This window comes from Eublepharis macularius, chromosome 9 (assembly GCF_028583425.1).
Source record: "Eublepharis macularius isolate TG4126 chromosome 9, MPM_Emac_v1.0, whole genome shotgun sequence".
Classification (NCBI taxonomy): domain Eukaryota; kingdom Metazoa; phylum Chordata; class Lepidosauria; order Squamata; family Eublepharidae; genus Eublepharis; species Eublepharis macularius.
The window spans coordinates 85,667,404-85,694,236 of NC_072798.1; the positions used below are offsets into that span (position 1 = coordinate 85,667,404).

At 41.3% G+C, this 26,833-nt stretch overlaps 3 protein-coding genes across 4 annotated transcripts in view; 1 reads left to right on the top strand and 2 right to left on the bottom strand.

The window, feature by feature from the left end:
* The window catches only part of TUBGCP6 (tubulin gamma complex associated protein 6), a 33,158-nt gene extending 30,542 nt beyond the window's left edge, over positions 1 to 2,616 (top strand). The window contains exons 25-26 of the mRNA XM_054989368.1: positions 1,023 to 1,222; positions 2,137 to 2,616. Coding sequence (XP_054845343.1) covers positions 1,023 to 1,222; positions 2,137 to 2,228 — 292 coding nt within the window. The 3' untranslated portion in view covers positions 2,229 to 2,616. The remainder of the gene's footprint in view (positions 1 to 1,022; positions 1,223 to 2,136) is intronic.
* Positions 2,617 to 3,162: 546 nt separating this feature from the next.
* On the bottom strand, positions 3,163 to 16,832 carry SELENOO (selenoprotein O). Its single transcript, XM_054989369.1, has 9 exons — positions 16,273 to 16,832; positions 12,258 to 12,461; positions 11,508 to 11,688; positions 9,892 to 10,022; positions 9,150 to 9,430; positions 8,421 to 8,571; positions 8,002 to 8,187; positions 7,376 to 7,532; positions 3,163 to 6,325 (listed from the first exon to the last, which is right to left on the bottom strand). The coding sequence occupies exons 1-9, from the start codon at positions 16,794 to 16,796 to the stop codon at positions 6,140 to 6,142; spliced, it is 2,001 nt and encodes a 666-aa protein (XP_054845344.1). The 5' UTR covers positions 16,797 to 16,832; the 3' UTR covers positions 3,163 to 6,139.
* A 3,341-nt stretch (positions 16,833 to 20,173) lies between these two features.
* The window catches only part of TRABD (TraB domain containing), a 39,082-nt gene continuing 32,422 nt past the window's right edge, over positions 20,174 to 26,833 (bottom strand). Inside the window, exons 9-10 of one of the 2 annotated variants that reach the window (XM_054989000.1) lie at positions 25,524 to 25,635; positions 20,174 to 23,558 (exon numbers count right to left, since the gene is read on the bottom strand). In XM_054989000.1, coding sequence (XP_054844975.1) covers positions 23,381 to 23,558; positions 25,524 to 25,635 — 290 coding nt within the window. In that variant the 3' untranslated portion in view covers positions 20,174 to 23,380. Of the gene's footprint in view, positions 23,559 to 25,508; positions 25,636 to 26,833 lie in introns of both variants that reach the window. The other variant, XM_054989001.1, reaches the window with a different exon arrangement.

Below are 26,833 nucleotides of genomic sequence, written 5' to 3' on the forward strand. Positions count from 1 at the left end.
TGATCCAGCTGAGGTTGTTAAAGATTAATAAACAGTAATTTAATGTAAATACATTCTTCTATTTTGTAAGTCACATTGAAAGCTTTTTAGTTGAAAAGTGACATTTGTTAAATAAAACCAGTCTGCGCTGAAACTGACGAGACGCCTGGTGTGTGGAGGACACTCGTCAGTTTCCCACTAGTTTCCATGGGAAATGTAGTGAGAAGGAACCTCTGTCAGGGTGAAGAGGGAGACTGCCCCCTCTCCCTGGCAGAGGTTCTTTCTCTAGGCGTCTCATCTAGTCTGCTCGGCTCCCTCTTGCCCCTGCAGCTGTTCTCCTGAGTGCATTCAGGGGAGTATGGGGAGCGTGCTGACAAAAATGAGAGGAAGCAAGAACCAGCGGTGAACAGGTGAAAAAAATAGAGGTGGAAAGAGTTCCTCAGTGGCCTCACTTGTGAATCCCTGATGAAATAGTGGGAGAGGTCAAAGAAGAGTGGGAACAAGAGTGCTAGGGAAATAGCGAGAACCAGCGGTGAACCAGGGGAAAAAATAGAGGTGGAAGGAGTTCCTCAGTGAATTGGAAGATGGAGTGTGAAGATGGAATAAGAAATCTCTTCCTTCTAATATGGTAGAGAAGATCTAAGTATTGCAACCTAGAACACTTCAATTATTTGGTGATGGGGCAGGCATAATTCCACTTTGTTCACTTTTTCAGAGTAACCAGCAAAGTGGCATTTGGCATTGTACAGGCTGAGAAAGGAACTCTTGGTAGGCCAAATGTGCCCTGCTGCATAAAGATAAAACAGCCTTCAAATTGTTCCAGATCTTTTTGCTTTGGTTTACTCAGAATCAATGCAAAATGGCCTTTCCGTGAAAACCTGGGCGGGACTAGATGAAAATGGACAGTCAGGATTTGCTGACTTAAAACATTAGGTTCTCCTGTGTTTTGGTCTTAAGTTTTTGCAGATTTGTTTTTTGTGTTGCCAATTGCCAGATATATAGTATTCATAGTATTTTTAAAAATGTATCTTTTGTTTCAACAGGGGATTGTTGACTGAAAAGGCAGCTCCTGTGATGAACATCATTCACAGTATATTTAGCCTAATTCTCAAGTTCCGTAGCCAGTTGATCTCTCAATCGTGGAGTTTTGATGCTGGCAAGCAAATGGCGGTTCACCCCAACTTTGGTCTGATGCAGCAATCCTACAACACATTCAAGTATTACTCCCATTTCTTATTCAATGGTAAAGCTCCATATAATTGTGGTAAGGGGTTGCATTCGGTGTGGGGGGGGGGGAAGTACTCTTGTATTTCACAGGTTTCCTGAATTGTTTTGGTTTCCTTCTAGTATTTTGAAACAGTTGTATCATAATGGGCACTATATTTTCATGTGTTTTGACACTTTTGTGAACTCTTGCATAATCTTAACTGGCAAGAAAAATATCACTGTGAAGAATAAATAAAAGGCACACTTCGTTTCCTGTCTCCTCTTTCCCTTTGACCAGCCCTCTGCATTTTTACTCTGATCCAAGTCCTGCTGTTACGTAGTGAAGCTTCAGCAATAGCAGGCTACATTTACAAAGAACTGCTGTGCTTGATGGAGCTTTTACTGAAGCATTGCCTTGTTTTTAAAAGTGAAATTTTCACAACCAAAGAGGGAGGCGGTCACTAAAATGCAGTCAGCTGGAAGCACGCGGTTGAACAGGATCTTAAAATGGGCCTAAGTGAAATTCTGCTAGAGCAAAGGAAGGAAAATGCGGCAGCTTTTGCACCCTCTGAAGCCTTTTCTAGAGAGCTGACAGAAAGGATTTGGCTTGGATCCAGTGTTGCTCAAGCAGCATCATATAGACTTCATGGGGTTCCATTTGTGCCCGATCTTGTATGATACCTAGTGCATTCTTCCCTCTATCTTATAAGTGCCCCCAAATTGTCTTGTGTAAGTGGAAAAACAGTTTGGGATATGTTGTACTTAACTTTGCACAAAGTGCTAGCATGAGGTTTTTTCCTCACTTGTGCAAGCGGAAACCTTTGAACTTCCAGAAAGTTAGTTCTGAGGGAACAGAATTGCACATGTACCAAAAACATATCCATTAAAACATTTATCTTACCGATGAGGCATTTCAAGCTGTTCTCTTTGTTTTCTCCTTTCTCCCTGCAGTTGTAACTAAACTAGTAAACAGAGGCTATCAACCTCACCTGGAGGACTTCTTGTTGCGAATCAACTTTAACAACTACTACAAAGATAACTGAGGTTTGATACTGTTTAACTGGCAGATTGTATTACATGAACAAAGACACAGCAATATCATGAGTATGTGTTCATTTATGAAGCCTGTCTTGGTTGAATGTTGGTCATGCTAAGAATATGGCTCTTCTAAGAAGAAAAGCTTTTCATTAAATACCCTGTTGAAGGTGCAGTGGAATTCATAATAGGATGGGAATCTGCAGGATGCTCCATTTTTTTTTCTGTAGCATGGCAGTTTTTCTTCTCAGTATTGGTGCAGGAAAGCATGTGACCTGGCACCAACATGGCAATGTGTGCAACAATGTAAATTTGTTAATGTGTAAATTCTTCTTTGTAGTATTGTGAAATCTCATGTAAATGTGCAAGAAAATTAAAAAAACGACTTTGAAATTAGTAAGCAAATGTATTAATTAAAACCTTTATTACAGACATCACTTACATTGTCTCTTTAAAAAATGATTTGAGTCAAAAAAGATTTTTTAAAAATTGTCTTGCTAATGTTAAGCTTTTTGCATCTCAGACTTTTGTAAACTATATGATGTATCCTGCTTCCCAGGCCCATCAAGTTTATCAAAACATCTGGATTGGTAATGCAAATTTGGTGACCATCCTGTCCGATCTATACCAGTGGCAATCTAATCTATATTCTGTATTCTATATTGTGAACTACCTATGTACAGGTGCAATGAGGAAGAAAGCAAGTTTTGTCACCATTACTACTCTTCCTTCAAATGGGCTTCATCTTGTTCAAAATTAGCTTGAACTGTGCACTGCCAATGCAGAAGCCACCTCACAGCGAGTTTTGTTTCTGTCCATTTCTAATGTTCGAAGGGGCTGGTGCCCTCCTTTGTTTGTGTGTGAGTGGTAGACACTAGACAGCAGGAGCTAGCTATTCAAAAATATGGATTTTTTTAGTAGTACTACAAAAGCAGTCCCAAAAAAGTTTAATCAGCTTTATTTGTACAAAACGGCACAGTTGAGGCTTAGTGCTAGTCACTGATAAATTTTGATCACATCAAGAGGACTACAGGTATCTAACAGACAGAACACTACTTGAGAATGGTGAGTTGTATTCAAGTCAGGCTGCTGTCTCAATTTCTACCTCCAGGTTTACATCGCAGATCGTGGCTCTCTATTTCAGTCTGAGCAGCTTCATGAAATAAAATGTAATTTTACAGACACAGGTGGACCTAAACATTGCTTATTGTTTGACCTCCGTAGCCAGAAATTTTAGGATAGTTCTAGGTGTCATACACTCATCTCCAAAATTCCAGGGATTCTGTGTTTTCTTAATGGACATGGTTTGCTTTCAGCTCTGTCAAGTCCTCTTGAACCAGAAACACACCTGTTTGGGCAGGTACTTGGCTATAATAGTTCATATTGCCTCCATTTCATGGTATTCAATTTTAACAGCTCAATTTTTTTGTTAAAACCCTACAGCAGTTTGGGGTGCATTTTCTTCTCATACACCATCCCAGTAGGCTTTTAAAAAAATGGTAGGAATATTGCTAGTTTTATGGCACTGGATAAAAAATAGCTTGCAGTGAACACAAAGGTAAATGATGATGGATGTTGGCAGCGAGCTATAAAAATGTGCACCTTCCACTCTTTTCCAAAAGCTGCTTTGGGAGCTAGCAATAACCTGGAAGGTGGATGATCACATGACAATGTTGTATGAAAACCCAAAGTAAAATTGTTTTGGAGGGGGGGCATACCTGACACTCTGATTTGGCATGGGGGCCCCCACTAACTATCTTAAACAAAAGATGCATCCCAAAGATTTTACGTTTAGTCTTATCCTGATTAAGATAAGAGGAAGCCACTGACTGAGGCAGGAAACTTCTGTCCTTTGCAGAGAAACTGACTGCATGTAGTTGAACTCTTTTGCCACAAAGCCATGCCAGCCTAGTTGTTCAGCTGAGCAACAGAGCACTTTGAAGCTAAATTGCCAGTGTTTTTCATTTATAGTACCTTTGCACGTGCTTTTAAATCACTCCTCCCTCATATATGGATGATTTGCACATTTTGATTGTGTGGCTTACACCCACAGCCAGCTTATGTTCTAACTTTGTGCATGCCATCAACGCACTTGTTTCTTAAATTCCCAGTGGCATTTCCCAGATAAGAGCAGTAAAGTTCATACATTTTGAAGGTGTGGGTATTTGGTGGTCTTAGTACAAATATACACTTCAAGGAGAATACTACTTTTCTAGGTCAAAAAATAAGCAAACTACAACTTTTAATATAAACATGTCAACAGAATGCTTGCTAGATATTGCTTTTATATGCAGAATGAGAAAATCAATTCCATCAGTACTAAAGTGCCATACTTAAAAATTGCACACAATATTTTTATTGCAGAAACTGGACAAAGGTTATCTCAAGTTGGATTATGAAACAAGAGCTCTGTTCCCATCGCTTGCCCTGAGCATGTTTTTAGAAACATCTGTACACAAGGTTCTCAGAAGCCCCAGTTAAGACAGGCTAATTATAGTGAGAAATGAATAAATCCAAGGTTTTATTCTTTGCAAAGATTTCTCTCTTGTATACCATGTCGTTATGCCTATGTTGACTTTCCCAGCTCTTAAATGTTCACTTGCATTAACACAGGCATGACACCCTTGGAGGTTTATCACAGCTTCAAGATAAAAATTAATGACAATATAGGAGGAATAAGCTTATCCATAAACTTCACTACTGAATTTGGTTACTTTCAAGTTGTAATTTAAAGCCCCATAGATTTTAATAAGATACTGCTTAGGATTTTACCCAACCACTAAGCCTGATACTTAAGTTTCTCTTTTGAGATTCATTCCATTCCAAATATTTTTTTAAACTTCAAATGATATTAAAACAAGATCAAACATCTGCCTCAATTAGCAAAGTTTGAGAATGGAAGACTTTCCAGAGGTAGAAAAGTTGATACATAGGAAATAAATAGAGTATATAAAGATGCAAGTATGAAAGCATGTAAATATGGAAAGCAAATAATACATTTTTTGCAAAATTATCTTGCTGGGGCAGTCTGACTTAAAATGTCATCCATCACCATACTGTATAGTATGTGTTCGGCTCACCTGTTGGGACTGGAGGAAAGAGGACTAGTAGTTCTCAAGAAGTAACTGGCACTATCAGTGCTGAGCATCTTCTGGGAGACTACTTTTGCTATTCTCTCTTCTAGTTAAATGAATTGCATGTGCACCTCCAGAAATCCTGAACCACAACCATAGCGCCAATTTGCATGTTCATTTTCCTATCCAGAGATGCACACCCACTTGCGTCTGCATCTTAGCAGGATCAAGCCTCTAGACATAATGGAGTTGAAGATAAAATTTCATTTTCTTAACCACCTGTATTCCCTTTCACAAGGCATGTTATTGCTGCCTTTTCCTCAGTGCCCCATGACAATGTTTCTAAAAACATGATATAAATGCAAACGTTCACAATAAATGAACTACTCAATTAAATGAAACATAGCTTCAAAATAAGCACAATGAGCTTAAACTCGCTCTCCACCGAGAGAGAATCAATATCCCTGCATAATAAAAATGTTATCAATGTGGTTAGTAAGTACCATTAGTTCACCTTCAGACAAAAATACCTCCAACATTTGGTTTGCTATTTTTGTCTTCACAAACACAGATTTCACTTGGATGTTCAAAGATCCGTGTGTGTAAAAATACAACAGCACTTAGAGCGTTATGGAGAGAAGACAGAACAATGGTCTGTCTCCAAAGCCTTAACAGTGCATGGAACGGGTGATTGTCACATTTCATAACATGAACGGGGTTAAGGTGAGACTCTGAAGACATCCAAACAATCTGTCTGTGACTTAATAGCACTTCTACTGTGCCTTGCTGTATTCTCCACTCGTGAGACAATCAAGACCTCTTTGTGAAAAACACTAACAAGGCAGTTACGAAGATCATGTGACACACAGCTCAGAAGCCCAGAGCGGTGGCTTACTACTGTACGGAAGCCTGTTTCTGGTCACGGAACTGCAGGCAGCAGCAACAGGCACGGCTTCCTCTTCTGTGGGCTCCTCCTCATAATTTTCTCTGTCTTCATATGGCTTTTCTAAGAGTTTCAAGACTTTCTGTACCTGGGAGGGAGGCGAGAACTCAATTATTATTACAGTAGAAGCCTGAATCTGCATTTTAAACCAATTAGCTTATTAACTAAGTAAACATGCCTCAATCCAATAACTTTTTCCAGTATTGCTTCCGGAGCCTTCTACACAGCTATAAGCCTGAGACATGGAGTTCTCTAACTTTCTCTATCCACTCACTTTCCTTCAAAGACTAGTCAAGTTGCTGTAGTTATATCACCCAGTACTGTTTCTGAAACTATTAAACAAGTAATTTAAAAGAAAAAACTCAGAAGATCATAGCACCATGATACTGTAACAAATGGAAATTTTTCTTGCTACTATTGTCCAGATTTTTTGATGTTTAGGGCAGTGCCACCATAAGTGTAAAAATGAGGCACTTACTAGAGCAGCGGTTCTCAGCTTTCTGTATCTGACACCCCTCCAATCACTGTATCAATGAACCAGGGCCCGTGACAAAAGCAAAAAGCCTACTTTTATCATAATTAAGCATTCTGTTGTTTATCATTTATGGTAAGTATTACAGATACTAAAAAATTACAGCAGCACAAAAGATTATCCCTAGCAGATACGATCCCCAGGAAGTGGCAGATCAAACACACTTGCTGGTGGGCAGGGGAAAAGGAGGATTAGGAGAAACACCAAGTGTCCAAGGTAGACCAAAATTTATAGATGGATAATCTGTGGCAGGTAGGGTTAGCAGAAGGTAGCACATCAAGCTTGCAGGTGGACACATAAGACTGAAGGAGGGCAGATTCTTAATAAATTGTTATGCACCTCACCTAGACTACCCTCCGCATCCCACTGGTTAAGAACCACTTTGCTAGAGTACTAACAATTATTAGTGTTTAGACTGTGTATCTTTATGATTTTAAGTAGCTTTAGATACCACTGAATTGCCATCTTGCAGGTGTTCTATATTAAATTTACTGAAAACACAGAGCCTTTACTAATCTATGTGTTTCTAATAGAAATATTCTTAGCCTATATTCTGTTCACTACTCCATGGGATTTTATTCTGCAATGCAGAGCAGCATGATTTACCTCTGAGAAATCACCATTTTCCGCTGCTTCGATAGCATTTTGAGCAATGTAGTTTCTCAAGATGAATTTTGGATTGTTTAAATTCATAATTTTCACACGTTCAGCATTCCAAGTGTCAGCATTACTAACGTGTTCCAATTCTTTTTCTAGCCGAACTCTGAAAGAACATAGAAAAAAGAACAAGGTGTTCAGGGCTAATGTAAATGTTGCTTTGTTTTGTCATTTTTATACAATGTTCACGTTACCTTCCTGAAATACGTACATCTATAAAACCAGGAATACTGAAATCATGGTTTATAATATCTGGCATCCAAAGCTCAATGTTCAAATATCATCCTTTAATAGTCTCACTTTTCAAGGAGCATATGCTAAATCTTCTGCTTATATATTCTGATACAATTATGTAAAATTAAAGGATTTGTTTGGAATATACCACAAAAACCAAGTATTACAACATAAATCAATGACTAATTCATAACACATAAGTAGTGTGGTTGTTATGCCATTACAAAGGAGAAAAAAGGTTTCTATGCACACTGAACACTTGTAAAACAGCATCTGACAGACAAAATTACTTTTAAAAATCAATTAACAAATCTCAAATGGAATGTAACTGTTTGTCTCACCTGTAATTCAGCAACCACTCTTTCCAATGTCCTTTATTTCTACTGAGCAATTCAGCTGCTGTTAATTGCTGTAACTTAGAGAACTGCTCTATGCGTTCCAGTTCTTTATTTATGTTGGATTTTGTTCCAATTAAGGCAAAGAGTTGTGGATTAGACTGTGCTAGCATCAGCATCATTGAAAGTTGTCTACAAAACAAGAGCAGAAGGAAAACACAAATCAAATAATGGACTAGGTTAGGAAACACCACAGTAATAACAGGCCTTCATACTTTGTGCTGGCACCTCAGTCAGGTCTAAACAACAAAACAAGTATGTGTTTAGCTCCGTTACCAAATAAATACCTGACCCCCTCCATCTCAAGTCAAAATATTAGGACTAGCTATTAAACAGTGTACCATGACTGCTTTGAAAATGAATACCTGGGATCCATTTGAGGCTTGTAAGCAACTTTCAGTTCTTCTATAGAAGCACACTGCTTTGAAATCTTATCTAAGAAGTCTTCCAGTGTTGAAGGATCAGAGTCTACAGAGAAAGAGCTCAGCAAGCGGAAAGTGTTTGTAAAATCTGCACCTGAGAAACAGAATTAACGAGAGCTAAATTCAGCTATGCAAAACAGCCATTTTAATTTAACTGTCCCTACAAGGATTATTTAAACCAGTGGCCCCCCAATATGCTGCCTGTGGGCACCATGGTGTCCACCAATGGCTTTCCTGGTGCCCACTTGCTTCTTTTCCCCAAAGCAAAGAGCCAGTCCTGGCTTTCCTCCACTTCATTAGAGCAGGAGGTGCTTCAGAACAGCCTGTGTGTCTGCAGGGAACACTCATTTTGGAACCACCTCCATCATAGGAAGTTTCTTGGCTTGGCGCCTCCCAGCATTTTGTGACTGGTCCCAACTACTGTGGCAGCCATTCTGTGATCAGCCATATTTTCAATTATATCTATTTTGTGATGCTGCTGCTCGCAATGTCATCAAAATTCCCAAAGTACCCACAGGCTCAAAACTGGGGATTCTTGTTTTAAACTGCTTTAAGTATTCATATCAAGTTTTTGTTTTGAATGTACTGCAGTCCATACTGCTAGCTTAAATCGACTGCCAAATGAGTATCACTCTGAATTTTTTTGAATAAATAAATATAATTCACACTCACCTGTGATGTGCATAGTTTCTAAAAGGTCAGATACCAGTTTATTATCATCTTCTAACTGGAGCTGAATGAATCCTAACTTCTTTCTCATTTTCTGCAAATAATGCACCTCAAATTCTGCATTGTACTCTTCTTCCAGAATGGGCATACTGATCTCCAAGGGCAGTTCTGGAACTAAGGCTTCGGCCAGCTTCCCGAGATTCCACTTGCAGATCTCTGGTTGCTTATTATAAGCATAACGTCCAGTGTTATCAGACCCATTGCAAATGTGTTCAGGATCATATCTATAAAAGCAAAAGGGAACTATTTGGCACAATATTTCATCAATATGATTAAGTAGGAAATCTATGCTAAGATCATAGGAAAACTAAATAATGTTAAAGGATATATTGATTATGTGTCTCTCATGTTGAAATATAGTTCTGTACTAGTTCATTTTATTCTGACCAAAGACCAGAAACAAAAAAGTTACACAACACAGGCAATATAAACATGGGGCAGCTATAAAACTAATAAACTTGAAAATATTAAGGTTGAAACACAGAGAAGTATTCTAGAGAAATTAATACCAGCAAGTTTATTCTGCTTTTACAAGATTACAAATCATAATGTACGTACCCGTCTTCTTTAATTTCTTCCAAAATCTTTCAGAAATGGTTGGAAAAATTTAAGACAATGGCTACTCATATCATTTTGTACAGTCAATGTAACATTTATACATTTCAAGTAAATCAGTTATACTGACCTGTCCATAAATCCAAATGGTCCATAGTCAATGGTAAGACCAACTATGCTCATATTATCAGTATTGAGCACGCCATGACAAAATCCAGCACACTGCCATTCAACAACCATCCTTGCTGTCCGCAATGTCACCTTAACAAAAACAACTTGGTTAGTTTTCAAGACCTTCCAGCCCATGACATCATAGCCTCATAAGTGTTGCATTATTTTATTGTTCCTAACATCCTGGGACCTACAGCTACCTCATGGAACTCCTCCTCCTCCTATATAAATCTGGCCTGTTAGTTAAGGTTGTCTTTGGAAGGACTTCTCCGCTACCTCCTCCTCTGGAGATGAGATAGGTTTGTCTGAATATAGGGTTTTTTCTACTGTTGTACCCTATTTGTGGAATGTTGTTGACGGAGATGACTGTCAGACGTATACATTGACATTTTTCAGATGCTGTGATGTACAGGACTGACTCCAGCTCTGCCTCTCTTGAGCAATAGCCAATGGGAGTGGGCAGAATACTGGGCCAATGAGTGTTAGAGTTCATGGGAGGGAAGAGGAGGCTCTTGAGAGCTGCTAAGGGAGAAGGGTTTTGACTCTGCTGAGGGAAGACAGCAGAGGGAGAGAGCTGATGGCAAACCTGTTCAGATACTTTGAAATATTCTCTGTTTAATGCAAAATTTGTTTATTAGTTTAGAATCTGTTCACTCCTATGTTCCTTCTTGAAAATAAAGTTTATTTTTGTTTAGTTTAACTCTAGCTGGCTCAAAATCTTTGGCTGAGGGGAAAAATACAATACACACACACAAACACTCTGGTCACGTTAACGGCCTCGTTTAAATGGTGGCAACGTGTGTGTGTGTGTGGCAAACTTATTTTTTAAACAAATAAAAAGGAAGGTATAAATTTTTAATGTTAAGTAGACTGCAACTGAAGATTAGATGCCAACTACAAATTGTACATCTTCACCCATATTATCAAGACATTCTTACTTAAAACATTGCTCTCCTTTTTTTTTCCTGTTAGGAAGAATCTACAAAGCATCTTACAGTAATAAAGTCAATCAATTAAAACTAGTACCCAGCACACAAAAGAAAATCAGCATTAATAAACATAACCAGCAGACAAAGTCAAAACTAGTTAAAAACTGAAGATTCCATTAGTATAGCAGTATCTCATTTCAGACCAAGTAGCAAGGCAGGGATTACACAGCCAAAATCTGACATCTCTCATATATATTTAGTTGCTCCATGGGATAAAAATAAGTAAACAAATTCAAAAAGGAACTTAAAAACCACTTGGAACAGATCTTGAAAGTTATTCTTAAAACGTGATGTGACAACAGGCCAGAAGGATTCTTACCACTGTATAAAAAAAAAATAGCTAGAAAAATTAGCTATAAAGCCTACTAGGCAGCCTCAGGTGACTTATTCCCTCTGTCAAACCGTCCTAACAGGTTTGGCACAAGATTCAAATGTCGCCTTAGTTTGCCATTGCCTGCCCCCCTCTATAGCAACCTTGGCCCTGGTGGTCTCCTATCCAAATACTGACCAGAGCCAAACCTGCTTAGCTTCCAGGTCAGCGCAGCGCCCCCGCCTCCCTCGCACACACAAGCAGCACCTGACTTACCTCTCTGAAAAAAGCCGCATTCCTTTGAATATTATTGTCCGCGTGCGCTTGTAGGATTTCTGGATAAAAAGTGCTGATCACATAGTCAAGCATTTGTATTCGAATATCATTTCTGTTAACACTGGGACCTTTTCGACCAGTATAGTCATCAGTAGGTTTAAAAATCTCAAACGATCCAAACCTATTTAAAATAAAGATATTTCAGAGAGATGAGAGAAAAGTCAGGGACAAAGGCTGTTACAATCAAATGAAAAAATATGCACCAGAGAAACATAGTATAAAGGAATTGACAGAGATTACAGTTAAAATTATTAACATGAGATTAAAATACTATAGAAAAACCTAGCTCCAAAACATGAAACCATAAGGTCTCAAGCGCAGCTCTAGACAGAATTTTCATTGCGGGCAAGGGGTGCCTGGTAAGTGATGTACGAATCTATGTTAGTTAGGAGAAAAATAATTTTCTTGGCTACTGGACACATATTGAGACTGGTTAAAATTATTGCGAGGAACTTAGATCTGGGCTCCAAGCAAAGAGGACAGAATAGAATATAACAAGGACGATCCTCCAATACTAAGGCTCTACAGAGACACAGGCACTGGGTGACATGCTTTAGGATGTAATGGCCCATTAAGAGATAAAGACATAAAACATATATCCTTCCTACATGCAATTTCCCTGCAACGTATCTAATAACTGTACAATTATTACTGTACTTTTCAACAGTAGGCAAAACCCAGTATGTCTACCTAATAAATGTTGGTGCTATTCTCAGGACAACTGTGCATTTCTCTTTTTTTGGATTTCCATCATAAAATATATCCCGAATAACTTCTGAATCAGATGTTACACATGCTCCTGCTCGAGTTGTGGGTATTCCTAGATGAAACATTGCTTCACTGCAAAGGAATTCTCGTATGCTGGATCGCAGAACTTTACGACCATCAGCTTGCCTGTAGTTAACAAAAGACAAAAATATCTAGAGTCAGGATTTTCGCAAAGATCTCAAACAACTTTGATAAAAACAATTCACATAGAAAATATGGGCCCAAAGGAACAAAGTCACTGGGGAAAATGTAGTCAGAGAAACTTCAGGTGCATGTGCACATGTGCTTTCAAATTCTCTTCTTTAGTGCTAACAAAGCAAGGCGCAAATTATTCCTAGTTATTTTGATTGGCTTGCACCTATTAAAATGAAGAAATTTACAATAATGCCTTGGTAAACAAGCAATAGAAAATTGTGAATTCACAGAATGCAACAAGGCCATCTTGACATATTTTCAGACTTAAAACTGCAAGAAAGGAAAAAGGCATGACAAATACGAGTGTAGAGAGAAAAGGCTGCAATGACTGACATGAGCATGATACATACTTGCAGAGAGGGCTTTCTGTATAACGGGAATAGGGGTGTGGGTTTTTTGTGGGAAAATCTGGACTGGAAAGTTTTCAAATTTAAATGAATTAAACATTTAAATAATCTGATAAAAAGAGGGCAAATATGAACAAGCACAGGGGTTTTCCATGCTTCATATCTCACATCCAGCCCAGCTAAAGTGATAGATTTGAAGCACAACAGCCCTACAGAAAAAACAGACTATATTGAACTATGTAGCGCAGAATTTTTTCCATGGAAAAATACAGAATTGGAAAAATATCTACTTTGGAAAATTCCTTACCCCACCCACATCACTGCATGAAAGACAGTGTAGCAGTTCCAGACTGGGAGAGGGGAAAGTATAGCAAGAACAAGGTGAAGCTAGTGCAGTGTTCGTGCTGCTTTGGGTTGGGATTATAGCACTGCTGATGCCGTAAGTCATAAGGATGTAAGAGCCTGCTGGATAAGACCAGTGGTCCATCTAGTCCAGCAACCTGCTTCATGCTGTGGCCTATTAATGGCCCTGGAGAGTATCGAGGTCAAGGCCCTCCCCTGCTGCTGCCTCCTGCCACTGGTGTTTGTAGAAGTTTGCTGCCTCTGTATGCGGAGGGTCCCTTTATTCCCTATGGTTAGTAGCCACAGATGGACCTGTCCTCCACGAATCTGTCTAATCCCCAGGGCTTTTTTTCAGGGAGAACGTGGGGGAACGGAGTTGCGGAACCTCTTGAAAATGTTCACATGGCTGGCGGCCCCGCCCCCTGATCTCCAGACAGAGGGGAGTTGAGATTGCCCTCTGCGCCGCTCAATCTCAACTCCCTTCTGTCTGGAGATTAGGGGGCAGGGCCTCCAGCCATGTGAACATTTTCGGAGGACAACCCACTGAGTTCCACCACCTCTTTTCCCAGAAAAAAAGCCCTGCTAATCCCCTTTTAAAGTTATCTTTGCTTGTGCCCATCACTACCTCCGCTGGCAGTGAATTCCACAGTTCAGTTTTTCTGCTGGGTGGCAGCGCAGGATTTTTGCCCACAACTCAAAGGATAAATACAAGCTTCTCCCTCTATATCGCTACTTGTATTTTATACCTCCACAAACCTGCCGTCCAGCTGTTACGGATGGAACGCCACTAACTGCTGGTAACCTCATACCTAAAGATACGGGACAAGTAGGTAGATTTTTTGTATCTCACACAGTTCAACTATGAAACCAGTTGCACTCGCAAAACCAGCCAGAATACCCCAAGATAATAAAAGTATCAAGGCTGGCCTGTAACTGTCTAATCAGACAATCTGTTAGGCCCCAACTGTATCCTTTTTACAGCACGGTGCAGTGGTTAGTGTGTTAAGAGTAGGATCCGGAAGACACAAGTTTGAACACCCCCTCTGCCATGGAAGCTCACTGGGTGAACTTGGGTCAGTCACCCACACTCAGTCTAATCTTCCTTACAAGGATATCACAGAGGAGGGGGCGAAAGAACTTGTAAGTCATTTTGGGATCCCACTGAGCAGAAAACTGGGAACAATCTAAATAAGAAAGTATATTCCAGCATAAAGGGTATCTAAGGCAATGTTCAGAATTACCTAGATAAAAGGATGCAATTTTTTTATTTGCTAGCCTGTGACAGAACAGACAACAACCTTCTGAATCTAGATAATCTTTATAAAATTTTGTAAAGTCTTTGGCCTGCTCAAAACATTTCTCAGTCAATTTGACAGTAGCTAATATTAGTGCTGGAACAGTTATGGTCAGCGATTTAAAAAATCTATGTATGAATCAATATTAGCATAGGAAATGTTTATGAAAATATATAAAAACCCTTAGACAGGGCGTGTATCGATTGTTTCTTTTTTTAAAAAGTTGGATGACTTTTGACCGTCCCTCCCACAGCAGAGTGGTGAGAGAAAAGCTTGCACACACAGAGGGAGAGACTATTACTACCTTACATAATTCTGGCAATAAGTACTGGTTACAGGAACCAAAGTACGCAGGAAGGGGGAAGGGCAGGTGACTAACACTGGAAAGACCACTTTTCTAGGAGTAAGCCCCTCTGAATCCTGACCTGGATAACCCAGGCAAGCCCAATCTCATCAGATCTCAGAAGTTAACAGGGTTGGCCTTGGTTAGTAATTTGGATGGGAGACCTCGCTGCAGAGGCAGGGAATGGCAAACCACCTCTGTTAGTCTCTTCCCTTGAAAACCCCGGCAGGGATCACCATAAATCAGCCTAATTTGACAGCGCTTTCCACCACCACCTAGGCCCCCCAATAGATCAGAGCAGGCCTGTTTAGGATTGCTCTCGAGAGCAATCCTGTGCAGACAGGAATGTTGATCCAAAGCAAAATCCCCAAAACAAAAGCCACGCAGTATCTTTTACTGAAATGACAACTTCAGTGGGCTAAGTAGACTAATTCTGGATGTTAATAAGATTTATGTCCAGGTACGCACATACTCAGATCAAGCCCCACTAAACCCACTGAGACTTGGGTTTGCTTTAAAAAGACGGAGTCAGGTTACCAACTGGCTTGAGGGAGGGAAATCCTGCCCCTTTAATAGAGGTTTATTATGTGGAAACAGGAAGCTGAAGCTTTTCATGCTATTGAGGTAAATAACACTACCTGGTAATAACAACCTGTTAAGCCTCTTTTAAACGGACATGGCATTTTTTTTGCCTGGCCACCTGGCAGCCCTAGGTTGGAATAACTCTGCACGGAATTGCACTGCAAGGTTGCAAGCCCCATTGACCCTACGATCAAGTCCCATTGAAATGAGCAGGATTTACTCCAAACGTGTCCAACCCACGTCAGTGGCAGCGCACTCCTAAGCAGAATAGTAAAAGAGTCCAGTAGCACCTTAAAGACTAACCAACCTTATTGTAGCATAAGCTTTCGAGAATCACAGCTCTCTTTGTTAGATGCCTCTGACAAAGAGCTGTGGTTCTCAAAATCTTATGCTACAGTAAAGTTGGTTAGTCTTTAAGGTGCTACTGGACTCTTTTACTATTTTGCTACTACAGATGAACACGGCTACCTCCTCTGGCACCTAAGGAGAGTTACTCCAGTCTAAGCCCACTGAAATCAATGAGTTGAGGCTGGAGTAACTCCGCTTAGGACTGCACTAGTTTAAGGCTTGGGGAGGCGGTCTCTCCTCTCCCGGCTGGGCCCTAGGGCTGCCAGCCTCCAGGTAGTGGCTGGAGATCTCCTGGAATTGCAACTGGTCTCCAGGCCACAGAGATCAGTTCACCTGGAGAAAATGGCTACTTTTGGGGGTGGACTCTATGGAATTATGCCATGCCGAGGTCCTTTCCCTCCCCAAACCCCTCTTTCTCCAGGTTTCACCCTCCAGATCTCCAGGCATTCCCCAGCTTGGAGCTGGCAACCCCACTGGGCCCTTACCGTGAGAAGGGGGTGAGGCCGGCGCCCTTGAGCTGCATCTCCCAGCGCTCGCCGCTCGGGCTCAGCACCTCGCCCAGGTACACGGCGGCGCCGTCGCCCAGCTGGCCGGCGAAGGAGCCGAACTGGTGCCCGCAGTAGCAGTGGGCGGCGGGCTCCGAGCCCGGTAGCAGCCGGTTGCCGCTGAAGCACAGCGCGGCCTCGGCCTCCAGCTCGGCCTCCTCCCGCGGCGTCCGCGGCTCCGGCAGGCCCAGCAGCGCCAGCGCCGGCAGCGCCAGGGCGACGAGCCGCGGGTTCCGCACGGGGCTGGGCCGCACGCGGGAGAAGCAGGCGCCCGCCACGGCCCGAGGCACGTTCTCCTCGCAGGGGTCCAGCGGCAGCGCCCGCAGCGCCCGGTTGTCGAAGCGGAGCGTCCCCAGCCGCCGAAGGGCCTCGCCGCCGGCCGAAGCTGAGGCGGCCTCCATGGCGGCGCCCGACAACCAGCGGCCGAGCTGGCGCCCGTTGCTACACGCCGCCGCCGCCCCCATTCGCCGCCGCAACCAGAGAGGGCGCCCGCGAGCAGCTCTCCCGTAGAGTAGCGGAGGCGAAATGGGCGCTCGGCCCTTCGACGCCCCGCAAGAGCGGCCAGTCTCAGGGCGGCGTTCTTTCCACGGCCCCCTTTTCCCGCCAATCCGTCGGCAGACTCTCTCTCCGCCCTCCAGTCTTCTCTGAGGCCGCGCCTGGACTGGCGTCGTCCCTGTGGCGCTTGTGTGTGTGTTATGTGCCGTCAAGGCGCCCCCGACCCAGGGCGACCCTTTGAAGGAAAGACCTCCAAGACGTCCTATCAGTAACAGACTTGCTCAGACCCTGCAAACTGGAGGACGTGGCTTCTTCTTCTTTTTTTAAAAGGTTTTATTAAAACTTGAATACAGAAAGTAAAGTTTACAAGGTAACAAATACAGAAACATCTGAGATAAAAAACAGTACATTAAATTGCAATAACATATATCAATTTCTTAGTAAACACCTTAAAGAGAGTGAGCTATGTGTTCCACAACATAAGAAACCACAGAAGAAGAGCGTGAAGAAGACTTACACATATTCATACATACAAAACTGTTTTAAGCCTGGGTGGGATCTGTTAATTTCAAGGTAGTCCAGGAATGGGAGCCATTTTTCTAAAAAGTTTGTAACTTGGGAAATGCTCAAATTGACTTTATCGTGTAATTTCTCTGAGATGAAATGTACCCAAATTTTTACATACCAATTGTCTATTGAAGGGCAAGAGGTTGACTTCCAGAGAGCGGCAATCGCGCTCTTTGCAGCCACTAGTAGAATAGCGATAAGGTCTTTATTGCGGGCATGCAAACCTGACAATTGTCCCATTGGTCTAAAAAAATGAGTTACCGTTTATGTCATTTATAAGTTCGCCTTTCTCACTGAGACTCAAGGCAGAATCCACAGTGTGAGATTAGTACAGTCAATTTCAAGGACATTTCCATTAACAATGGAAATAGTGTAAATAGATACAAGTTCACAAAGACATAGCATTAGCAGGAATCCAATACAACATAGTGGTGAAGTCTATGGTTCCTAACTCACTAGTGGAGCATGTGAGATCACCTCCCTACAAAACAGCCCTTCTGAGTAAAAAGCCTTTTTGAATAATTCGTTTTTGCATTGTTTGCAGAAAGCCAGGAGTGGGGGCTCTCTGTTCCACAGGGTAGGGGCCACCACAAAGAAAGTCCGTGTATGGGCTGCTGTTGGTTTCACCGATGTGCAGGGTAGCACCTGCAGTAGACGCTGTTCAGAAGAGCGAAGTTGCCGTGGTGGCAGGGTTGCCAGGTCCAGGTTGGGAAACTCCTGGAGATCTGGGGGGGGGGGTGGAGCCTGGAGAGGGCAGGGTTTGAGGAGGGTCCTCAGTGGGGTATAATGCCATAGACTCCACCCTCCAAAGCAGCCATTTTCTCCAGGGGAACTGATCTCTGTTGCCTGGAGATACGTTGTAATTCCAGGAGATCTCCAGCTACTACCTGGAGGCTGGCAACCCTATGTGGATTTTTGAAAAAAGAAGCCATGCCATCTCCAGTTTGGACTACTAAGAACGTAAAGAGTACAGTTGGTCTTGGTTGTTACTTTTGCCCTGGTATTTTCTTTTCCATTCACATATTCTCTATGTAATCTATAGTGGAATTTGCTGAAAGGAAGGCCATCCTGAAGAGACAGAGGGCATGTTTAGGGAAGCCTGTTTCAAACAGGCTACATTGTAGATGTATAAACCAAAATCTTATATGGATATGCACTGTCGTTGTTTGAGAAAGCTCCTTACATATGATGCGCTCACACTTCTTCCTTCTTTAAACCACCAAAGTGTTGTCTGCCTTGGTAAATTAAAAATAACTTTGGAGGGGTCTCCTAAATTGGAAGAGTAAATCCCCTCAGTTATAGAATAATGTATATGAACTGCTCTGAACAAAGCATTACATGAATGTCAAATAGAATTGGTCTTCTCATAAAATTAAGGCAGCACTTTTAAACATGAGATTGAATAATGAGTAGGGGGAAGTGGCAGTATATCTTGAGTTAACATGTAGGAACTGAACATTCAGGTGACAAAACATTAGGTAGGCCTCTATATTACACTGTTTTATGTGAAATAGAAGTATAAACCATCTTTTAGTTCCAGCAAGCCTTCAGTAAAAACACCATTCTAGGCCAGCAGCTTTTAAACAATTCAACACTGCTTACCCTAAAACACCATCAGCTTCTAGGTTAATTTATATTCCACTTTTCTCTGCAATGACGACCCAAAGTAGCTCACAAATAAGAGACTCCGGGAGGGTCAAAAAGCCATTTGGCTCACACCTCTGGGCACAACCTGGCTTTGAGCACCTGTACCGGCCACATACATTCAGCCAGATCTGATACAGCTACTGCTAGCCGGCTAACATGATCTACCCTGTTGCCTTCCCTTGCTGGATGGACTCATTTGGTACAAAATGTTTCTTCACATGCTAGTTTTCCAGCAGTTGTCTCCATTCATTAATAGGTCCAAAACACCTCCACACGATTCGTTTTGCAGGACAAAACAAACCCAAACTGTTGTCACAAGAATAGCAGCCTTTTAAGAGCATTCTTACCTTGACAGAGCCTGAGCATTGGCAAAGTTTCTCTTTCAGTAAGTATACAGTGTGGGAAAAGCACCTACTTTAGAAAATCAGTCTTGACCCCATCTTATTCTAGTTCTATACCTGTACTGCAGATGCAAGCAAACCTTAGTTTTTAATGTGTCACAAGCTGCTTGTGGTTTTAGATACAGCAGGTTCCACCCTCAGAAACTTGTCTGTATAGAGTATCTCTGCCCCCAGCTCCATTTCTATCCTTGTTTTGTATCTACAGCAGAGCAGCTATACACGGATGCACAGGTGCGAAAGATTCACATTTGACCAGCTCCCAAATTCTGGAAAAGGATGACAATTATCATCCATGCTACTGTCTTCTCTGTGGCCTGGTTACTACAACACTGCTAGTGTCTTGGTCAGAGAACTAATCCTGTATGCCAAGCAAAATGGTCTGGCATAGCACTGTTCATACACATGCCCAGAGGATGCCCACCCTGTGGACTAAAAGCATGGTGTAACAAGATGGGTCAACAATTCCTTCCTCAGTTATAAATGGATTCTGCTCCCTTTTGGACACAAAAGCTTATTTCATGAATATGATCTGCGTGATCCATTTGATGGATGTTTTCCAACAATTTTGGTGAACATGCCACCAAGAGAATTCAGCAACCATGCAGCGTGATTTATTCTAGGGCCACATGCCCCTGTAATTGTGTATTCTTTGTATTAGCCAAAAGTTCTTTCAATGCATCTTTACACTAGACGCTTTTGAAGAAAAAAACCACACACACACACCATATTGGTAAAGATGAAATGCCAGCTTCGAGATAGTCATTTTATTCTTGTTTTTTTTTTTTTTGGCATGTTGAAATACATAAAAAGGTCAGCGTGCCTCAAGTCTATAGTTTAACAGGAGTCCATTCAAGCTTAAGGCTCACGTGTTTGCAATGTACACTGTTTTTCATAGTCTGCAAAATTTTTCCTGAGAATGAATACTTCAGACTAAATACTTAATCTACAAGATGTGGACAGGAAACCCCAAAAAGATCTAGCAGGTTTCTGACATTTTGGTAAGACTCAAGATAGTCTGATGGCTCCCTCTATCCATTATCTAAGACCCACCCCAATATAATCACTTTTTAAAAGAAACACTTTCATCATTTTTCCTTAAAACCTCCACAAGAAAGAACCCATCAGAATTCGAATCATCGCAGCTGGTGAAAGGAAATGCTTAAGTATGATATTGTCTAATTCACATCCAACTTTTAACTCAAAGTAATTGTCAGTACAGCCTAATTAATCTTTACTTTTTTAGATCTCTTGATTTGTAAACATGTAGTTCACCCTTTTGCCACGGTTTCTCATATCACTTCAAGAGGTCCTGTTCAGTTTAGCTTCTGTACATGCTGGCAGTGGTGGTAAGGATAGCATTTCCCCTTCTCTCACAGGTGATAAAAGGTACTCCAGTTGTCAGCTACAAGTCACAGTTCCATGTTATCCGCGTGACACAATTCCAGAGAAAACAAGTTTTAGAAATCAGGTCTAGTAAACTGTTAAAACTGGCAACCACAGCACTTTTAAAAAAAGACATAGCTGTGCTATTGCTATATGATGCGAAGAGAGAAAAATAAACTTCTGTGGGATATTAGTTCGCACTGATATGGCATGTACAATCCTTTGGGCCCTGTAGGTGTCCCCTTGATTTCAATGGGACTTAAATGCACTTATGCTGGATTGCACACAAACACTTCTTAGACTGCAACAGTATTATAAGATGTCTTTGGAAATGTGGACATACATTTAGATTTTTTAAATGTGTACTCAAGTTGTCGATCTCACCAGTATCAGCTTTCTGTTTCTCTTTCCATGTCCTAAACCTGCTTTCCCAAAAGTAGGGGAAAGGAGGATTAAGTTCCAGAATGCTCTTTTTGATAGACAAGGAATAATTGCAATTTTTTAAAAAACCCTCCACAGAAGCCTTTCAAAGGACAGCTTAGTGATCATGACCGTTATAACATTATTCTGTTGGACTGGTAACATGTAACATGCATTCAAAGGGTGCATAAACATCAACAAAATATGTAAAGAGAAAGAGGCTTTTTAAGATGTTAAAAAAAACTTGAAAGAACCCATAATTCTGCAGATATAAAACCATGACAGTTTTTTAAAAAGCCCCGATTCTTGATTCATTAAACCGTTAAAGTAACATCCCACTGGTTTTTTAAAGAGTGTTTTATTACATTCTGCTGGAATTGTGATAAATGACTTACATGGCATCCAGAAAAATTGAAAGGTAAATGCTACAGAGATCAGTTCCAGGTTTAATTTTTTCAAGGAAGGGATTTAAGAAAGCATTAGTATAGGAAATCCAGTCTCAACAGTTTTGTAGTAGTGAAATTAATGCCAACTGCAATTTTAAAAAAAGTCAGCAGCAGAACCTCTGTTTCTTAAAAAGGGGAGGAAAATATTGGCCGGGAAAACTAAAAACAAACAGTCCAATCCAGGCAAACTGAAACACTTTAAAATATGCTGAGTTGCAGTTCTGAGCTACTTTCCCATAGAAGTGATGAAGCATGCGCACCAAAGTTTAGCCCCGCAATTGCTTTAGGCCCCTTCCGCTACTACCACCCTCCGAAAGCTTTCCTTTAAGAAAATCAGCAATTGATATACTTTTAGTATTACATTACTACCTACTAATTCCTCTACATTCCCAGATTTCATTTAAGAGAAAAGTCTTTAGCCCCTTTTGTTGGGAGATATTATGGGGAAGGCATATCTCCGCAACAAAAAGGGATAGAAGTTTACGTGTTTGTTTTTAATCAACACTGGGAATTCAAAAGCTAGCAGATAGTTATTACATCATAGCACTAAAACAATATGCCAATTGCCAATCTGTACAAACTGCCTGAAAAAAGCTCTCTGGTGGCAGGGAGAAATGGTGGCCGCTGGAGAGGAGAGGCAAGGAAAATGGTGTAGATGTGAGCAGGTCATACCCAAAAGACAACCTCCCTGTCCACATAACATACAAATGTCCTTTGATGGCAGTCTTTCCAAAAACATCATCCCAAAGCGGGCTTGGGGAAAATGCCACAAGACAGAGCATAACAAAGCAATTATATTATGGCATTACATGGTCTGCAGGCCCCAACAAACACTTCCTTCCACTGCCAAAAAACCCCCCTCACTCCAATTTGAATGCCCATCTGGGAGCAAAACCTCTATGTGGAAGCCGCCTACTGAAATGGGCAGGATTTTAAAGGGGTTGGATGATTTCAACTGTGTACAATACTAAAGAAAACCTTTTTTTTATTCCATAAGGCTTGTAAAGTTGTTTTGAGGTTTATCATCAATGAGTCTGATATTTTCAAAAGCTTCTGTATTTTTTTTTTAAAAAAAAGCTCTATGAAGTATAAAAATCATCCTGTAAGAAGAGGTTCTTCCAAATAACTATATAGGTGCTTAGCACCAAGGATAGCTTGATATGATTTATACTGAAAACACACATACCTTAGGGGCTCCTGCTTTCCAACAGGAACATAACTACCGTATCGGGAAGGATGGGGAAACGAGATATATCAAAGGGCACAATCCACCAGCAAGCTCACTGAAATAGATGGCTGCACTCTTGCGTAAGTTTTTCATTTCAATGGCACTTGCATATGGAAAGTTCCCAGTGGACTGTGTCTAACAATATTAGACCCATTATTATTATCTCTGTATTGTAATATTCATAAATTACGTCATTTACATACACTGATATTTGCATGTGCACATATATCAGGTACCTTACTGCGGCTTCTACTTCTTTTCTGCCGCACATTTTATCGCAGTGGTAGATGACAGCTTATTCATTTTGGTCACAGCTTGTGTCACTTTTAATGTCAATCCATTTGGTTACACTGTAACTCAGTAACAAATGAGACATTGGGACAGAAACCCTTCATTTGGTCTTTTCCAGTCTACTTCTACACACGTTTTTCTTTGCCCCAACTTCTTGTAGAGAGTCCGAATCAATGCCGGGGATTAATGTCCGCCAGTTTCTGAAGATAGCTCTGTGCAACAGGCATGGAGAGAATAAACTGCACTGTCCTTTGTCCTATCCTGTAGCAGCCATAGCCCACCAGTCCAAATACCGTGGTCTTTATGACGAACTTGAGGATCTTACTTGCAGTTGAGGGAGGAGGCACACTGAAAAAAATGGGGAGGGGAATAGTTGAACCATCAGCTAGCTGGGCGAAAAGAAATAACACTCATCACTTGCGTTAAAACTACAGTCATGGCATGTTTTTTTTTTTTAAAAATAACATAGGTGTTAAATCCAATACAGCATTTTTCATCCATTGATCGATATATCATTCTGCTAATACTGGTGCTGATGAAAAGATTCCAAAGCTATGGTCATTTTGCCCTATTCTGCCCCTGCTGAACAACCCTGTTCAATATTTAACTCAAAGACAGTTAAGCCTGGTAATCACTTTCAAGTATCATCATCCTGTACGGATCAGAAGACTTGAAAGGGAATGATATCCATCAGCATTCCACATCATTAGTTTATGCTATAATACAGTTTTGAAATCCTACTTGTGTTATACGAGCAGGTCCTGCGATTTACACAAGCCTTCACAGAACAGGAAACAGGAAGTCAGGATAACATCTGGGGGCAGGGGAATCCCCATCTGCAACCAGCAGCTGCTACGGAGCTCCCCTTGAAAGAGCCACTGCGGCTGATAGCTTTTTGACACAACTCAGCAATGAAGTGAAGGCAGAGCTGAGCTGCAGCCACAGCTGGAGCAAGTCCCGATCATTCTCTCAAGAGATAGCTCCCTTGCGAAGCGCAGAGAGCAGTGGGTGCGCATGAGCAGGCTGCCGTGCTCTCCTCCAGAGGGGTTGGAGGGAGGTGGGGAGAAGTCTCCCAGACACCCATTCCAGGCTATGTAGGAAAGGACCCAACAAAGAGGAAGAAAAGGGTGCCTGCAATATGAGTCCATCCAGAGGAGGAACTGGAAACCCAATCTCCCTTATACACACAAAATTCCAGGTGAATTTGAACTCGCCTTTCATGCTGTACTACTGAACTAACTGTATACCACTGAAGACCGCCCACCACCCATGCAGGAGCTCATAAAGTGTGACGCAGGTCATGATGTAAGTGCCAAGCCCTGCGCCTAAAATGCTGAATTTTAATATTTATACCTGCCATTTGAGAAATTTTATTGCACATGGAAAAATGTTTTAAATGTTTATTTATAATGTTTTGATTGTTTTAAACAGTATCTTATAAATTGTATGTTGTTACACTGCCCTGAGCCCATCCGATGGGGAGGGCGGTCTAGAAATGTAATAAATAACATAAATAAAATATTGGCCATGACTCTTACCTTGTGTAAATTAGCATTAAAATATGTTTATTTTACTGTATTTACTTACAGCATTGTGTCTACAGTTTAAGTACATTAGATTATAATATAATGACCTCTGAGTTTTTCTAATCACTGTCTGGGGGCTTTCTTTATGAATCTGGTGATTGTTGCACCTTGGCTCATTTTTCTCCAATACCTTTCAGAGTGCAAATCCCTAAGGTTTATTTGCATCAGATGAAAGGCAATTGTCAATCTGAACTCCAGGTATCAGTGGTGGCCAAATGAAACAGGGGCCAATGTGTTGTTCCTTAATCTTTGTTTGCAGCAATTTGCTCTGCCCGGGAATCAACAGGACTCTTTGCCTCAAACCCTTATTAAAAAATTCTGCTCAATAAAGGTTTTTTTTTAATCAGCTAAATCATTCTGAAAATTCAGTATTCTGCTAGTGTATCTATTTAATTGGCTTTTTCTTCTCCTGCCCCATCCCCATATTAACTGCACAAACAGTAACTTACAAAGAAAGCCAGTTTGGTGTAGTGGTTAAGAGCGGCTGTATTCTAATCTAAAGAATCGGTTTTGATTCCTCACTCCTCCGCTTGAATCCAGCTGGGTGACCTTGGGTCAGTCACAGCTCTTTCATAGCTCTCTCAGCCCCAGCCACTTCATAGGGTGATCGTTGTGAGGATATTAATAACGCTCTGAGTGGGTGTCCTGAAGGGCGATGTATATAAATCAAATGTTCTTGTTATTATTATTATAATAAAATGACCCAACCTACCAGAGAAAGAATTACCTCATTATTTCCTGGATGTTCAAGTGAGTATTCCAGTTCTTTTCGATTCCAGGCACGTGACCCATGCCAACCACTCCAACTACAACGGAAGGGACACATCTTCTAGGTTCAGCTAAAACCAAAGGAGAGATGAAAAAAGACCACCATACAGTCTGTTTGCTCATACTCTTCCTAGCATGGAAGTGCTCATGGCTTGAATCCAGGCAGTGGTAAGCGGAACAGAGTCTGTATAAGGAACGTTGCTTGCCTTCTGCTTGAACTCTCCCCAGAAGGCTGCTGAGAGTCAGGGGAACCTTGGGAATGGCATACGATGCAGTGTGGGAGGGAGAAGCGGCAGTAGGAATCTGCAGAAGTGGACAGCCCTCAGTTCTTTGAACTTGTGCTCCATTTATCTAAGACAGTGTGTGTGCATGTGTGTGTGGTGGTAGTGATGGAGGGGGGATTCTATTCATTTTTCATTGGCATGGCAGCCCCCTACCCTATATCCCATCTGCCTCTTGGGGCTCTCTCAACCTTTAGAAGCAACTGGGGATTCTTCTTGGGAAGATGACAAAGAACTGTTCCATAAATATGCACCTTCATGGCTGGTTGGATTCAATCCTGTTCACCAAAACGGTCACCTTTGCCCACTAATTACTACATCCCACTTGGAATCTAGTTTATGGATATACTAGCAGAAACATAGGGCAGTTAGAAGTTCTTCTTTGTAGCGAATCATTGTCACTGATTCCTTCGGCTTTCTAAACTTTACTTATGTTTTAATACCTTTAATACAAAATTTCACAGCATATATCCAGGACACTGAGACAATGATACACAGAAGTGGTGCCTAAAGGGATTGGGAAATCAAGATGCCCAAGCCCCTTCACCAGAACAGAACAGGGGCTTTTCAGCAATGGCCCCTGCAATTATGCAATTCTAGCTCCTCAGGAGACTGACAAAAGCCACAGGGGTGGTAGAGGAACCTGCAGCAGGCATTCAGGAAGTGGGACTATCTTTCTTTCAAATTTGCCTTTTAATGTGTGACAGTCATTGCCAGCAAAGCTTTTCATTTGACTGGAGAGGAAGGTATAAAGAAATAGGGGCAGGAATGAGATGCTTGGTCAGATGCTTGAACCAATTTACATGAGGACAGAAAATATTGGATGAATCGGTGGACTTTGGAAGGGGGGGTGGAGTGGGTGGTTAAAGTGTGTATACGGGAATGAGGGAAGGGAGAAGAAGTAGACTATCTTTAATCCCAAAACTGTTTTATGCACCTTAGTTGCTGCTTTTAACAACCGCCCTTAACTGTTTTATCTGTTAAATGT